This window comes from Cygnus atratus, chromosome 3 (genome assembly GCF_013377495.2).
Source record: "Cygnus atratus isolate AKBS03 ecotype Queensland, Australia chromosome 3, CAtr_DNAZoo_HiC_assembly, whole genome shotgun sequence".
NCBI lineage: Eukaryota > Metazoa > Chordata > Aves > Anseriformes > Anatidae > Cygnus > Cygnus atratus.
Window position 1 is genome coordinate 84,042,087 of NC_066364.1, and position 16,583 is coordinate 84,058,669.

Sequence of the window (16,583 nt, forward strand, 5' to 3'; positions counted from 1 at the left end):
TTAAAGGAGGCTGTAGAGAGGTGGGGGTTGGTCTATTCTCCCACGTGCCCGGTGACAGGACGAGGGGGAATGGGCTCAAGTTGCGCCAGGGGAGGTTTAGGTTGGATATTAGGAAGAACTTCTTTCCTGAAAGGGTTGTTAGGCATTGGAATGGACTGCCCAGGGAAGTGGTTGAGTCGCCATCCCTGGAGGTCTTTAAAGACGTTTAGATGTAGCCCTTAGTGATATGGTTTAGTGGAGGTCTTGTTAGTGTTAGGACAGAGGTTGGACTAGATGATCTTGGAGGTCTCTTCCAACCTAGACAATTCTGTGATACGAACGTCACTTAACTACCTGCTCTGAACATATGACTAGGCAGAAGGAGGAAGACAAGAAGCTTCATCACATTGACATCTCCTTTTAACATTTGAATGATTTAGGGTCACTCTTGCCATTAGAGGCCCAAGTCCAAATTCCCATTCCTGCCAGGAGAAATCCATAAGTGAAAAGGATGTTTGTAGCTGGCAGACTGAGTGGGAAAATGCAGTTAGGATATTTAGATATATGACCAACCTAATGGTGACTAAGTCTACACTAATCATTTAATGGTTTAAACATAAAAATTCTGTATTCAAGTCTCTTTCCTACACTTGTTTTAATTTTTGGATCCCTTCATTAGATGCAAGGCTCATTTAACTTATCCATATTTATGAAATATACCTATTTATCAAAGGTTGTCTTAATGGTATTTGCATGTGGGTTGTATGATATTAATTAAAACATTATTTCAGCTGACCAAAGCTTGCCTCCTCATTGCAATGCTTATAAAGAATGCAGTAAATATTCTTCCTCAAACTGAAGAATATATATTAAATAGTTCTCTGCCTTCATAAATGTTATTTAACAGCCATGAGACTTACTGACTCAAGACTTTCTCCTTGGAAATGCATCACTGTCTAAACCCTACTTCTTTCTTCGACACAGAAATTCTTTAATGATGGGTATGTTGGTTCGTTTCTCATGTTCTTCATCTGCCAAATGACACGGACAAATTTTTCCAGTGCTGCCATGCTGCAGAGGACTTAATTTATGATTTTTTACTTTTTTTTTTTGTTATAAGCTATAACCTACAAAATTTCTAGATGGAGGATTCTGTAGGAATTTCAAGTCAATTATTTTAATGCAAATGGCAGGAGAAAAAAAGTGAGTCATCTTACTTTTGCAGTCATCGGTCTTGGGGTCTTAGGGAGGGTTGTGTACAAACATCTGTTCCTGAGACAGAGTTATGTAAGTGGTGAACAGGCTGTGGTTTTCTGTTTTGGCATATGAGATCAACATGCCTTCTAACTCAAGGAAAAAATTATTTAAAAGAAATGTAATGTGACAAATACAAAGATATAAAACTTTACCTCATAGAATTATAAAAACAGAAATATTATACATCTTGGTTGAAAACCTATTAAGAAGATATTTATTGCTAGTCATAGGAAATTATGAATTTTATTTAGTATTCATTAAAAAGATTACTTGCACCGTAAGAGGACCATCTGTTATGCGTCTTTCTGCGGAAAGATGCAAATCTGCTCTAACTGAACTCTGAAATTGATGTGAAACCATGCACCCATTTTGGCGCAGAACTGAACCTTAGCTAATACATCCTGTTTCTTAAGCAGGACTAATTGATTTGAGCTATGCACTAAACTAACCATAGCTATGCAACTTATGACTGGAGAATAGGCAAAATGAACTTATGTTGATCTGCAAAACACTAGGTAGACACAGTAATGAAGAAAAAAAATCAACTGAAATTATAGCCCAAATCTTGATGCTATTTAAAACTGTTACTTCAGGCAGTGAAATGATAAAGACCTCTTCAGAGCAGGCTGCTTGTCTTTTTGAGGAAGTAAAACAGCTGATAGGCTGCCTTATTACTGAAGGAGCCCTGGTGATCTTAAGGTGAACAGTTTTTGCTGCCTTATAATTTCTCCCCATATCCTTTCTCTGCAATCTGTAAATTTCAGTTTTGCAAAGTGTAAGAAAGGGAAAACTTTATATACTGTTGAAGCTATATTACGTAAAGAAACAAAAGCTCTGATAGCATCACAACTATTGTTATCCTGAGGTGGAAAAAGGTGTTATAATTAGTTTTGAGTTGCTGGAAGCAAGTTTCAGAAAGTCCTGTAGCTTTTTAAGTAGGGACATGTAGAATAAAAACTCTACAAAAATCCTTATTTTTCTTTCTTCCTGCTATTATATACAATTATGCTCAGAAACCTGGTACAGGGTAGAGTCTATATAGCGTTAGGAGAATCTTTCTAGGCCAACCTCCCCCATCCATGCATGGGAGATAAATCATTGCACTGAAGCCTTGTTTTCCTTTCACTTCTTTTGTTCCTACCTGCTTTATTCCACTCATGCCAGATGCAGAACAGAAAATACTTAAATTTAGTAGTGATCATTGCGAGCTGGTCAAGCACTAGAATTTGGGGGTATTAATATAGATCCATACAGCCTTATGTGACTTATAAGAGAATGAAAGTCAGGACAGGAAGAAAAAACAAACGGCTACCAAAGTTAAAGGAAGTTTCCTACCAGAGCCAAATTTTCACTTTAAAAATTCTACATTTATTGAGGATTATAAATGCCATTTAAACAGATGAATGAGTTACATAATGAAAGAAATGAAAGCTGTTATTTTGAACACTGAATAAAGCATTCACAGTCAAAAGCCAAGGGGAAAACAATGTTTTTGTTTAAAATGGTAACTTTCTGCCCTCAAAAATCATGCAATTCCACAGAACCACATTAATATAAAATCCAAACAATTTACCTGAAGATAAATCTGAACTTTTGGTTTACAAAACCAAATGTAAGGAACAGACAATTCTCTTTCTTGCCAACTTTCAGTATTATGATTCCTGCAATACATTTTGTTTTCCTAAAGGTTTAGCTCTGGAAACCACGTGATTACACATGAATCACTTATTTCAGATCCTATGAAAAAGTAACATTCATGACTCATAATTTCTTAGTGCTTCAGGACTGCAACACTGTCTTTACCACAAAAAAGGACTAAATGGGTAGAATTTTTGCATGTGATTTTAGGAGTGATTAGTTTTCCAAATATACAACACCATGAAATTTAGCACTTTCACTCTATAAGGATTCAGGCAAACATTTTCTTCTGCCTGAGAAGTCCTAATTTCCTATTGCCTGATATACATTTTGGCCTTGAACAAATTTCAAAGCCCAAACGAAAATTTAATTAAAAACCACTAAATGCCACATGGCTTCCTGTGAAAAACATGCAAATCAACAATGTCTACCTAGACACAAAACCAAAATGGAACTGGAACAACTTCCATCATGAAATACAAAAATGTTGAGCTTTTCATAATCTTGCATACATTTTTTTCAGTAATGATCAATATAATTACTGTTCATAGCACAAGCACTCTAAAGTATGATTGAGGCATAAGTGTGATTCCAGAATAAATCTGCTTTTCTACTGCTGATAATTATTTAAGATTCTTTGTTGCCTCGTGGCTTGACACAATGCCAATGATATCATCTGAGAACACTTGATTTATTCAGAAAACTCAATCAGATTCTTCCCTAACATTTATTTTCTCTCCTATTGGCTCAGATCATGACCTCAGTAATATAAGGAAAATTCAGGCCAGAACAGGTAACATGGTTCCATTTGCACGGGTGTTTAAATTCAATACACAGCTAGTAAGAAAAGTGAGCCCCACCCTGCTGCAGGCAAGCAGTAAGGCAGTGTAGAAAGGAGTTTTACCACAGCTAGCATGCAGAGCACAGATAGAATGAAAAACAATAGTGGTTGCATAAGAAGAAACTTAATTGGGTGTTGAAAATAATTTTAAACAGCTAACTTGTATATATACCCTCATAATTTTCTTCCCCTTCATCTTCCCCTAATAGATCTAAACTAATGCATACTTTACATCTTTCTCACTTATGCTCCTTTTTCTTCCTTAGACACATCCTTATTTAAAGAAACACAGACGCAACTTTTATTTCCAGTTAAATCAAGATAGCACTCGTTTTAATACAGGACATATATATCTTAGATGTTCTTTAAGGCAAGTTTTCCTTTAAGCACCAAAACTAGGAGCGATTATTGCAACAAGTAAACCAGAATCTGGGCTCTGAAGAAAATTCCGACTTTCTGAGGAAAAGTTTTTTAGAAAATGATATGTTCACATAAGGTGCAGTCATTTTAAAGCTCACATTCATGCAGCTGTCCAAGTCACTGTAAACTAAGTGGTTCTAGCTGCCCTGTTTTACCATTTATATTTATAGCCTTACAAACGACTTGTAACTTGCACGATATCTATTCCGCCACTGATTTTAACCTGAAGACTTCTGTGGGTCATAGACCCACACAGAAGTGTGAAATTTGGGTCACTGCTTCACAGCTGTAGCACTACCAAGTGACATTCATACATTCAAGGAAATTCTACTTCGCTTCTCACTCCAGAACCACTCTGAGGCTACCTGAGTGCCTCTTCCACTGTGCAAAAGCTGCTTGTTAGAAAGAACTGATTTACAAAATTTATTTGGAAAAATATACACATGTACATAAAAATAAGATTTTAGAACTCTAGTAATTAACCTGAATACATCCTGGGAAAACATTACAAACCACTGTATATTTAGACAAATAACACATCTTGGTGAATTGGAGAGCAAAGATATATAGATAAAATGCAAGAAAAGTACACATAATTTGGCTTGAACAAGAATGCCAGACAGAATAATGGCTACACTTACTAGGTCTACAAAATTGCATCCTAGAAGATTTCTCTTGGTAAAGTAAACAAGCAAAAGCATTTCTGTTGGTTCTCCACACTATTTTGCCTACAAATATATTTTACCATTTACATATCTTAGAAAAAGGATGCATTAAAAAAAAAAGAAAACAACTTATAGGGAGAAAAGGAGGTACTGCTGCTAAATTAGAGTACATAAACATTTTCCCAGTGATTGAAGCACAAACGTGAACTGCATTTACACAAGATCATGATTTTGAAATAACCAAGAGCTAGACCTGCATAGGTCATTGGTGCATCTGAAGTTACGTATATACCTGTTTTTGCAGGCCATACTAAGCAAATTCTGCATTGCATTGCTCTGAAAGACAGTTCCTTTGAAACGGTTACCTAGCCACAAATGATTGTTTTCAAAAGAAATACAAATGCTGTCTTAAAAACAAAGCTGACAATAACTTAGATCAAAAGCAGAAATCTCTCGAGAGGGATATTTTGAAGTCTTTCCTAGTAAAATGAACAAGAAAAACCTCACATTGCTACTTTCACTGTCAATGAAAGGTTTACAACAATAGCATGGTTACAGCCTGACAAATGCTTATTGTTGCCCTGACTTAGTGAACACTGCATTCCACCCAGAAATATTCTAAGTGTTTCCATCAGGGTAAAGACATCCAAATACAAACAAAATGAAGTGCCTAAAGGAGGAAAGGAGGAACAAGAATTTATCAAGACTGCTGGTGATTTATGAGTAGTAATGATTATGGGGCCCAGGCAGTGTGAAGAGATGATTCTATTTATCATTTTCTCCCTGATAGCTATGTGCTAGAAATTGGCATCAATATATCAAAATATTAAGCTGGTGGCCCTGCAGTCTGGAATTTATTTAGGGAGATGTCATTGTTGCAGGTGTCTGTGATGGAAGGGAGGACAAGTTAATTACCTCTTCACCAATCTGGATCTCTCGGACAGAGCGAAGTAAAAGCTGGTATCCTTCAAAAACGATCACACAGTTTGGGTCACAGCTGTGATTCAGTAAAGACATGCTGTAAAGGGTGGTAGAATTGGAGAAAGAGAGAGAAATAACTTTAGTTCACTGCCATTACAGTGGACATCATTTAAAAATAGCTATCAAATAAAATCCCTGGTAAATCAGCTGCTCTTGGTTAGGGGAGAAAAAAAATAATGTTTAGCAATGAATATAAATCTTCTAATAGGAACCACACTCGGACCTGTTTACGTGTTCCTGCCCTCCTTGTACTCTGCAGGGGAGGAAGGAGATGGACTCCCAGTGACTCTCTTGGAGGCCTTTCTCAGAGAAGAGGACAAAGTAGGCAAGCTGACAACGAGGCAGCCTAGAACAGTTCAGAATAAAAGATTTGTCTAGTGGAACTGTCTTATTTCTGCTGCTTCTGCTCAGTTTCAGGGCACTAATAACATACACCTTACCAGTTAATTTGGCCCTTAGTGGGACCTTCCCTCTTTTAAAAGGCCACATAAGAACATCCTCCTCCATGTACTTCTGATTTCCACATTTCACTAGCTGAAATGTCACTTGACTCTGCCAGACCAAGAACAGTTTCATAGCTGACTCAGGTCTGATGTCTCTTCCCCTTCGGGAATGACCCACTGAAAGACCATTTCTGGCATCATCAGGCTGGAAGCAAAATTTTCGGCTTATCCATCTTCTGGCTGCCTTTATTTACTTTCCCCATCTGCCTGATTCACCAACTCAGGATCCCCAATGCTGCTGACAAAACGGAGGATGTTACCAAGGGTCACAGCCCTGCACCAAACCATATTTATTCAGTTCTTGACTCTTAAAGGTTTACAAAAAGGACCTTAACTCTTTTGATAGCCCTTCAAGCCTCATGAAATATCAGTGGTGAGTCTCCACACAAACTCAATAGCATACTCTGGGAGACAGTCTCCATTTCACTTCAGTGAGATCACTGGGCCAATTCCTGCTGGCAAGATGATGCAAAGAGGTACCACAGGATTCTATCTATTTTAAAATATATTGGGATGCTGAAGCTATCAAGCCATGCAACAACATACAACCTTTTAATGAGACTAAACGAAGCATTTTTAATCAAATTTCATCTTGTGGAAACTCTAATGGTTATAATGACAATTTCACCTGGAAGTGTAGACTGTCTCACCTTATTACATGCTGCAGCCCAGATGGAAGGACATTTGCCTAGAATTTGGGAACCAGAAGTTTAAGTTCACAATTTTCCCATCTCAGAACGTTTTGAAGCAGCAAAATTAAAGCTGCTGTGAACTGAACTGGGAAAGGGTCTCTTGTATCCCCTGACAGGGCATTATCACAGAACACAGATAGCCACTTTCTTCCTAGTCAGGGGCTTTTTTTAAACCAAAAGAAAACCTTCCACTAATAATAATTCTCTAAAATACTGTTCCATTTTTTTTTCAAAGTATGTGAAAAGATTTGTTTCCATTCCACTATGAAATCAGATGAACGTTCTGTATTTTTTGTAACACTAATTCCCATGTCTTCCTAGCAGCCTCTCCCTTATCTTTACCACAAAGTAGGCCTCATTTGTCCTTAGTCAAATCTTGCACACATGACATTAGTAGGAAAAGCAACAACAATGACAGGCCCCTTTAGATACTGATAACATGGTTCAACCCTGTATTCACAAAAAAATAAATTGAAAATTATATTTTATCTGCTCAATTGTACGTGCTCCACATTAATAGTTGCAGGCATCTATGAAGGCAAAACCTTCCCGCATACATCCTTCTTAACTAATACAAATAAGAAATAATTCAAATACTAACATCTATCTCTCAAGGGGCTTATCTTTTCACTTTACTGGTTTCTTAGTTATGGTAATTTGCTAATATTCGATATTTTTCTTTTAATTGCCAATTCAGAAGACTCTTGGCTGCAGAATATCTGCCTTCCAAAGCAACACAGAACACACTTCCTTTTACTTGTTAGGAATGTTTAGTCACACGTTTTTAATATTAGCATTTTTTCTTACTTAGAAAGGACTACCACCTCAATAAAAATAAAATCTAAAGACATATCCTATTTAAACTGTTTTAAATCTGTAATCAGGACATATGAAGAATTTTTTCAACTTGATGATTTTTTTCATTCTCCTACAATTTATTCCCATTTCCCAGTTTCTTGTTTGGACATGTTACCTGCTACTTTGATGGCCCTTACAGCTACCTAGGAAAAAAGGAGAAAACCTAACATAGAATTTGCCTGTGAATGAAACAGTGTTCACAGTACCTGGGATACAGGCCAACACCAACATCCTGCATCTCTCCGTTACTGATGGTGAAACAGTTACAGGTCACCTGTGAAAATAAGGGAAAAAATCCAGGATTACCAGAGTAACTTGGAAACTCCATAGTCAAGTAAAAAAAACTTTCAAAATAAAACGAAGGGGCAACTGGTAATTGGATGGGAAACATCCAAGTCCAACACTGGCGCTCCTTCATTTTAGAGCAATCACATCTGGGACACACTCTCCTGTAAAACTGCAGTCAATTAAAAGCAGAAATATTAGTATCCTGCAAAAATGTGGGGTTAAACACATGCAGAGGCCCTACTTTCCTGTTCAGAGGGGAAAAAAAAAACCTATACAGTGGCTGAGAAGCTCAGCCTAGAAACAACACAGCAGATAACAGTAATGGCTGATGAAAAGCACGGCTGTTTCCATGCTGGTACTCCATTGATGCCAGGCTGTCACAGACCTTTTAATGAGTACTACTAGAGCCCAAAGAACATATATGGCAGAGTTTTGAATTAAAGAGCAGCCTTGACTGTGGCAATGCGATATAGGCATAAATACATACAAAGTTTGTGCAATAGTCCGTCTTTCACACTATGGATATGTTGGTTTGCATGTATAAGATCACATAAAAATCATTTTCAAATTATCATTCAAGAGAAATATAATCTTTCACTTTGCCTCATATATTCAGCTTATAGTGCATTCTTCCCTTGTACACTCATACAAACTAAATTGGTTTTAGAAGACAGTGGAGAAAAATGAAAGTTCATTGCGAGAAGATACAGCCAAACCCCAAAATATCAGCCTGAAGTGTCTTGGTGTTCATCTCCAAGATAGATCAGAAGTTTGTAAATGCTTAGCAACTATCACTTTCATGGGCTTAAACAAGAAGCAGAATGCAGCTCCTAATGAACTTTTAATATGTCTCAATTAATTTTTGTTGGTTTTGTTGTGGGGAGGATGGGGAAGGGACATGACTGTTTTCTTTGCTTTTTTAATATATTTTTTTTTATTATTTCTTGGTCAGTTATCAATGACATACTAATAAAATACTTGATGTAGAAAAAGACTTCTTGTACATGCAAGTATTATGCAAAGTCCTATGCCTGTTCTGCATAACATTAGATTACTAATGACATTTATTTTCTTTAGAACAGAAATGAGATAGAGTATGATTTGACAGATCTGAAAATGAGACCTGAAAGTTGTAGTTTTATCCATAGAATAATTGCCCAGAACAGTAAATGCACACCTCTATTTTAAAGTGGTACACTGAACAATTTAATTGTACACCTTATCTTATAGAATTGACAAATTATTATTTATGAGAACATTAACCATAAGGTGAGAAAGAAACCTTCTTTCAAAATTTCTCATAAATTCTGACAGCAACATTAATTTAATTTAAATGTACATCCAGTAAGGCTTGTGTTTATTTATTTATTTTTAAACAGTTAGACAATACTATGACTGATCTATTATTTATGTAACCCAATCAAATGTTCCCCATCAACTACCAAATGCATACATCTTAATTATTTCTTTCGTACTGGCATTGGACACAAAATATCAGACAACTTCTGAGCAAAGATTAGTCCATTTAAAGTGGCAATTATAGTAGTTTTAAAAATATTGACTTGATTTTGGTATTTATTGAAAAAATAATGCCTTCCAGGTAAAAGAGAAAGAAAGCCAGCTTATGTGGACCTCAGTGCTCTCTAATGGATTACGAAGTAGCAGAGGTCAGACATCTCTTAGAAGTAAATGAATCCCTCTTCCTTGCAGATCTCCTGTTATTACCACAAAACTGTTTATATTAACAACATTGAATGTTGGAGTTATAGAATTAAGAGCTATAGAGACTATTTCTTCATTTCCTAATATAGGTATGCATTCTATTGTGTGAAAAGTTTCACACACAGAAGTCACAAGAGTTTTACTTTTTGCTTTTTGTAAGCACGCACTAGGTTTTTATAGGGTATATGTAAAGAAAAATGTGAGATGAATGGACGCTCTGAGATTCAGACAACAAGAGTGTCTTTCAGAAGTAGCTCTCTGTGAGGCACTTTTTAACTTCTCCAGTTTAGATATTTTCAGAGTATGCAGTTGCATCTCAATATCCCAGTGAAGTAGTGCAATACCATCTAATTTCTAATTATTTGCGGTTTCACATAGGAGACTGGGAATCAGAAGCATTCAGGACCACATCTGAAAAGGTATTTAGGCTTTAGACTAAACATAGGCAGAAGTCTATGAATTTTGGGCTACATAACTTTAGTCACAGCCCAACCAGAGGCATAAGAAGTTTCAAGTGCTCTGGGGTTTGTTTAGCTTCCTTGCAGACAATCCTTTCCCACTGTTAAGCTCAGGTATGGAGACAAGAATTAGCCATTAGTGCTCCTACAGAGTGTATTACAGATACCACCCTTTGTTGTGGTTGTTCTCTGTCCTCAGCAAATGCAGACAGAGGAAGCAAGGTGGTGGTGGTGGGAAGTAGTATCTCATCGTTTATGGTGTATGAAATTCTGACAATGACAATCCTGCACTGATAGTTTGCAGCTGGTAACAGGAATCAAAGATGAAAACTCCACAGTCTGGCACCTGGGGGTGGGGATGTTGGTTTTCTTTCAGATTTCTTATGAAGTTTCTAAAAATCTGAATATCCCCTACATCATTTCTGTTCACAAAACTTTTAAGAAGTTTCCAATCTCTCAAAGTTAAAGGTGAGTCCTGCCAAGGTCAGTATTGGGATTTCAATCCAACAGCCACCATAGGAGCTAATGTTGTAGACCACACCTCACAAGAAAAAAAGGAAGAAGGAAATTCTTTCACACAAAACCTGAAGAAAAATCCATTTTCCTAGCTTCCTAGGATTTGCTGACTTTTATGTGTAGCTCAGTTACTAGCTAAAACTGGAGCATGCATCCAGTACTGCTGAGAAGACCACAGGTACACTGCCTGTCTCAAGACAAAGTGAGGAAATTGGTTATGGATCAAAACCTGCTGTGACTGGAAGTTAACTAACCCCATTTCTATGGAAAACAAAACAAAGCAAACAATGCCTTTCTTCTGTCATGGTGTTGCTTTCAGGTTTCATCATCACTTTGCCTTTTTTCTGCTTTAACTGAACCATCTTATTCCCGATACAGTGACCTTTGAGGTTCTGACTCTCCGTGAACCCAGATTTTAAAATAAGGAAGAACAAACAATGCGGGGCAATATGCTGCTTCAGAATAGAGTTTCTTCCTTACAGAGGTATGGTCTTTGTCATCTTAACTCCTGTAGAATCATCTATCTTGGTTATTTAATTTATGCTGCAGTTCAACTTGTCCCTTCTGATTCCTCTAAAAACTCTTCTCTGTCCAATGCCCATAGCACTATAATGCATATCTACATATGGAGACTGAACAGAGTACTCACAGAGTTTGCTAGACCTACAAATAAGGAAAAATGTCCACATATCGAACTCCAAAGTTGCAAAGTCAAATTCCTTGCCATTTCTACAATTTCTGAAATAACACATTTCCCAGCATGAGAACTGAGGGAAAATTCTCACAGGAGATTCACAGGCTTTTCAAGTCTCCACAATGCAAAACTTTTTTAAGAATATCCCAAAGCTCTCAAGGCTTATCATCACAGATTGATTGGCAATACAATTCACCAACAATTTAAAGCATCAATCCTCAGTGTTTGAGTTTGCACTGTGACGATAAATCCTGCAAGTTTATTTAAAAAGAATCACTATTTCAAGCAACAAACAATATTACAACATATCCTGATTGATTTAAATAAAAACATTTGCTCTTTGAGAGACTGCATGTGTTTTAGAGAGGTATCCTGTACCCCGTAAGTTAACCCAAGAAGACGACATAATCCTTCCCAGCCTGGTAAACACACAGAGGGTAAAACAGCTTTACTGACTGACCACTGTTCTCACCCATATTTCATCAGCAAACAAAAACTGCTGCAATCTGTTATGTTTTATTTCCTCTTCAAATAGCATATGAGAGCTCTGCAATTTACCTCGTAAGGAGGTTTCTGCTCCCAGGACATCTGGAGGTACTGTCTAAGCAATCTCTGCCTGTGCCAGACCCGCAGTCCAGTGGAGAGCCATGAAGATTAATTCTGGTGTTCGCATTTGACAGGGTATGAAGGATTCAGTTTGGCAACATACTGCCTTGGATTTGCATTCAGTTCTGCCTATCCTAATCCAAAGCCCTCCTACTGATTGTGGGTGACTGTGGCCCCAGTTCAGACCTCGTTCATATCACTTTACACTACAGATTTGCATTTGGGTTAAATAAAGCAGACTTAGATCCGATAGCAGGACATTCCAGATTTGGGATTTCAGACACTAAGGCAATGGAAAATTTGCATAGGGGAGGCAAGGGAAGAAAACAAATTATTAGTGGTTAAAGATTGCTGCACAAATCAAGTTACAAATACCAGGACTAATAATCAATCATTTTGCCTCCACGTGTCCCTGTACGTTACTGCAGCACTGTGAGGTAGTTCTTGTAATGTGCACAAGAAACCCTCAAAGAAGGATTAACAACAGACACATTGCACCAATAAGGCCAATATCATTTTCAGCTTTGATCTAGAATGACACCAGCCATCTCTGTAAATGGTGTGTCACAGCTGGCGTATTCTAACCCACCAGCAGGAAGAAAGCCAGAACTTTTCCTCCTAATTTATGAACGCAATGTAATGTAAATTAAAGATGCAAAAAAAACCAAGTTAATGGATTATTAAGTTTCCCATTCACAGGAAAACTGGCTGGATATTCCTGATCACTAGCAAATATTTAACAAAAGATGTTAGAACCTGTTCTCATGTTGTAAACAAGCTTCTCAAGAGACTCAGACATTAGCCAGGTGGAAGGGGTGGGCAGTAAATGCTATGCAAGGGACAGACTAATTCAAATGACCAAGACGTGCCCCAGAGACATCCTAGCACCACCTCCCCCATTGTAGGTCTGTATTGATATCTCCTTCCCATTTGAGGATGAACAGATACAAGGCACAGATGGTTGACAGATCTCAAATCTGCTAATGACTTCATTTGGCACATGGAGTGCTAGGGCAACAGTGCTAAACACTGCAACAGTGCTCAAGTGCAAACGCATGGTATGCCACAGCAGGGACAGACCTGTCAAGATCCCGTTTTGAGCATCCTTCATACAGCTGCTTGCGGCCAGAGCCCATGGCCCCAAAAAGACCCAGGTAGGCAGAGCTCCTCCTGCTCTGTAACCTCAGCTGTGTCCAATGCAGAGGGTAAGAGGAGATGGGATAAGGTGGGAAGGTGTCTGCTACCAGAGCTCTGTGCTGAAAGAAGCCACGCCACAAGGCACGTATTTCTGGCGTGTGTATATACTTATATGGTTTACTAAATCAGGAGCTTTGAATCCAATTCTCTGCTGTACTGTACTCAGGACCTACCTATCTGCTTCCAAAGGAGCCACAGAATCAACAGTAGAGGAAGGAAGCATTAAAAGAATTGAAATAAACCAAGAAAAAGATTCTTCTGTTTTGTTCTAGACTGAAATCAAAACATGTTAGAATGGTTTGGGGAAAGGTTTATCTTATTTAGATTTTCAGACTATGGAAATAGGACAAGTACTTAATGGTTTGTGATACATGCTCAGAAGCCAAATTCTGCTGCAATACCATGGCATTCATAGGAGTTACATTTCTTTCACACCAGGACTGAATTTGCAATTGTTTCATTTTTCTTTAAGAACAATACATCCTTTTTATCTCGTGTGCCAAATCATTAAGGTTTTGGCTGAATTAGAGACTATTGCTTCAGAGCTACTTACAGCAAAGATGTGTATTTCCAAGTGTTCTCTTACTTTTTTCATCACTGGAGATCTTTCTTCCTATCAACTGTCAGAATTTCAGGCCACTTTTTGCAATCCTAGCACATAAAAGTTTCTTATGAGCGTGCAGAACTCCAGTATCCCTGGCAGATGGGTGTTACCACCTACCAGCCAGTAGACCAGATAAATTTGGCCTGACATTAACAGATGATTTAATGCAAGTGTGCTTCAGGCATCCCTTTTTAGTACTCAGCTAAGTGGTGCAATTTTGATTGGAATGGAATGAAAATAGGTCATGGCAAATTACCTCCTATCTTCTTATCCCCACACATACTTCTCCAATCCTTCAAATGAAAATATTTATCTATGTAGCTAAATATATTTGATCACCAAGAATTTCAAAGCCGTCATTACTAGGACAAATGTTATGTTTGCTATGGGCACTTTTTTTTTTTTTTTTTTTTAAAGTGTGTGCGTGTAAGATGTAGTTACTAACTCAAGACATGAATAGCTAAAGCCTGAAACATGCAAAAACATTGCACTTTTTATGTAAAATGAAGTATCCTGAAGTTCCATAGAACTCCCATTAAAAAATTTGTGTTCCCTGTCCTATCTTTTTACAAACTATTCTGCCAACAGTCAGCAAACCTCACGTTGCCTTTGGAGAAATTCTAGCTTTTACCTAGCTCTGCAAATACTATTATTACCGCTTTTTGGAACAGAACTTAAACACATTTATTTCTGGAGCAGAACTGGACAGAAGGAACTGCAAAGCCACTAATGCACCATATTACAGTATGCATGCTGCAGCTGGCATTATTAATTGGAGTAGAGTAGAGGCATGACATCCTTCTCTTCTTCCTTATTTTCCTACTGGTAACTCCACTCCTGTGAAATGGGGCGGAGTTATTAACTTGATTCCTGCAGCCACTGCATGCCCACCTGTTCACAGTAAAACCACTTGCTTCTCGGATGAGATCAAACTTGATGGGCATCTGGGAGTGGTTAAGTGACTTGGTATTTGTCTTGTCTTTCTGCTTATCTGCTTTGCAATGGGTTATTCAAAAACTAAACTAAAAATTAAATTAAAGTTGCGACAGGGGAGTTTTAAAAGTTGCGACAGGGGAGTTTTAGGTTGGATGTTAGGAAGTACTTCTTTACCGAAAGGGTTATTAAGCATTGGAACGGGCTGCCCAGGGAGGTGGTGGAGTCACCATCCCTGGAGGTCTTTAAAAGACGTTTAGATGTAGAGCTTAGCGATACGGTTTAGTGGAGTACTTAGTGTTAGGTCGGAGGTTGGACTCGATAATCTTGAGGTCTCTTCCAACCTAGAAATCTGTGTCTGTGTGTCTAAATGTGGGACTAAATATGAAAAATAAGGGTGAGATTCAGCTATGGTTCCTAGTGTGAAAATGGCATAGGCAAAACAAGACATTAATGAACTAATCTTGAGCTAAAAATGCGGTGAAATAAATGAGTATGTCATCTCCAGTACCCAGATGATTTCCTCATACCAGACTCATAACTGCTAGACAGCCTAAGTTAGGCAAGATGAAACCTAGCCCAAATGTTTCGGGCTTTGCTGACCTTATTCTTACAATTGCCACATAATTGTTGCTCCTTCTGGAGGTGTTTGTTAAGCAAGACCTTCAAGTGTATTTCTCTTAAGGTTCATTGACCAAAAGTCTTTGGATTTGGTCACTTGGCTTGGTGGATTTTTGCATCTACTTCCTCCTTCCTTTTTCAGTTTTCACTTATTGCCTAGCAATATATTTTCTACTGGGGGGAAAAAAAAAAAAAAGTGGGAGGGAAGATAAAGCCTGGGGAAAGTGCTTTTCATACAATTTCTTTAAAATTGTCTCTAAAAGGAAATTTCTGAAAGCACAAAAACTTGAAGAGGAGGAAAATTCAAAATGAGAAGAAAAACAAATTCAGAACTCTCTTCCAAACTGTGATGGTATAAACCAAATATTTTAATTCCTTAAAAATGTTTTAAAAAAAACAAAACCAACCATACTTTTAAAGTTTGATTTTGATTTTTTTTCTGTAAAGAATGCTAAATAAATTAATTGAGAAACTTAAAAAGCATTTTTTGAGCAAAACTCCACAAGTTTTCTTTTTTTTTTTTTTTTTCATAAGCAGCATGTGGTTTTTCAACCATTTCTAGTCTCACTTTGCTACTTGAGTTACATCCTGAAACAGAGATGACTGGGGAGTTTTAGAACTGAACATGAATTTTTTGTTGTTTTTATTAGGGTGAAAAATGCATGGAAACAACTCGTGACATCGTAAACATGTACGCATCCATGATCCCTGCAAACAGGGCTAACTACAATATGCTTTGGTTTATATTAACCAGACGAAATCTCACACTTTTGTAAAGTTTGGACATCTAGGTCCAAAAGAATACTCATGTAACTGCCAGTTACTTCCATTTTTCTTACATGCTTTCCCACCAGATGAACTACTACTACTTTTCTTTTAACACACGGTTTCATAAAAAAGTATTATTATTATTTTGTAAAATCATTTGGTTTCGACCAAAACAAAACAAAAAACGAATTTAAGTTATTTACATATCATTTACTTTTTAACTTTTTCCTATCATTCAAACTGGGTGACATTACTACTTTTAAAAATCAGGGGGCTAGACATACTCTTTTGTCTGTCAGTGGTCTAAGCCCTTTCTCCCCACTAAAGATTTTTAGAAATCAG

At 37.4% G+C, this 16,583-nt stretch overlaps 1 protein-coding gene across 7 annotated transcripts in view; it reads right to left on the bottom strand.

Annotated features, from left to right (window-relative positions):
- SMYD3 (SET and MYND domain containing 3) overlaps nucleotides 1-16,583 on the bottom strand; it is a 387,798-nt gene that overhangs the window by 80,045 nt on the left and 291,170 nt on the right. For all 7 annotated transcript variants that reach the window (XR_004781466.2, XM_035564736.2, XM_050710156.1 and 4 more), the window contains 2 exons: nucleotides 8,041-8,108; nucleotides 5,716-5,818 (listed from right to left, as the gene is read on the bottom strand). Coding sequence is in view for 6 of the 7 variants with exons in the window: in XM_035564736.2 (XP_035420629.1) it covers nucleotides 5,716-5,818; nucleotides 8,041-8,108 (171 nt within the window). In the remaining variant the exon portion in view is untranslated. The remainder of the gene's footprint in view (nucleotides 1-5,715; nucleotides 5,819-8,040; nucleotides 8,109-16,583) is intronic.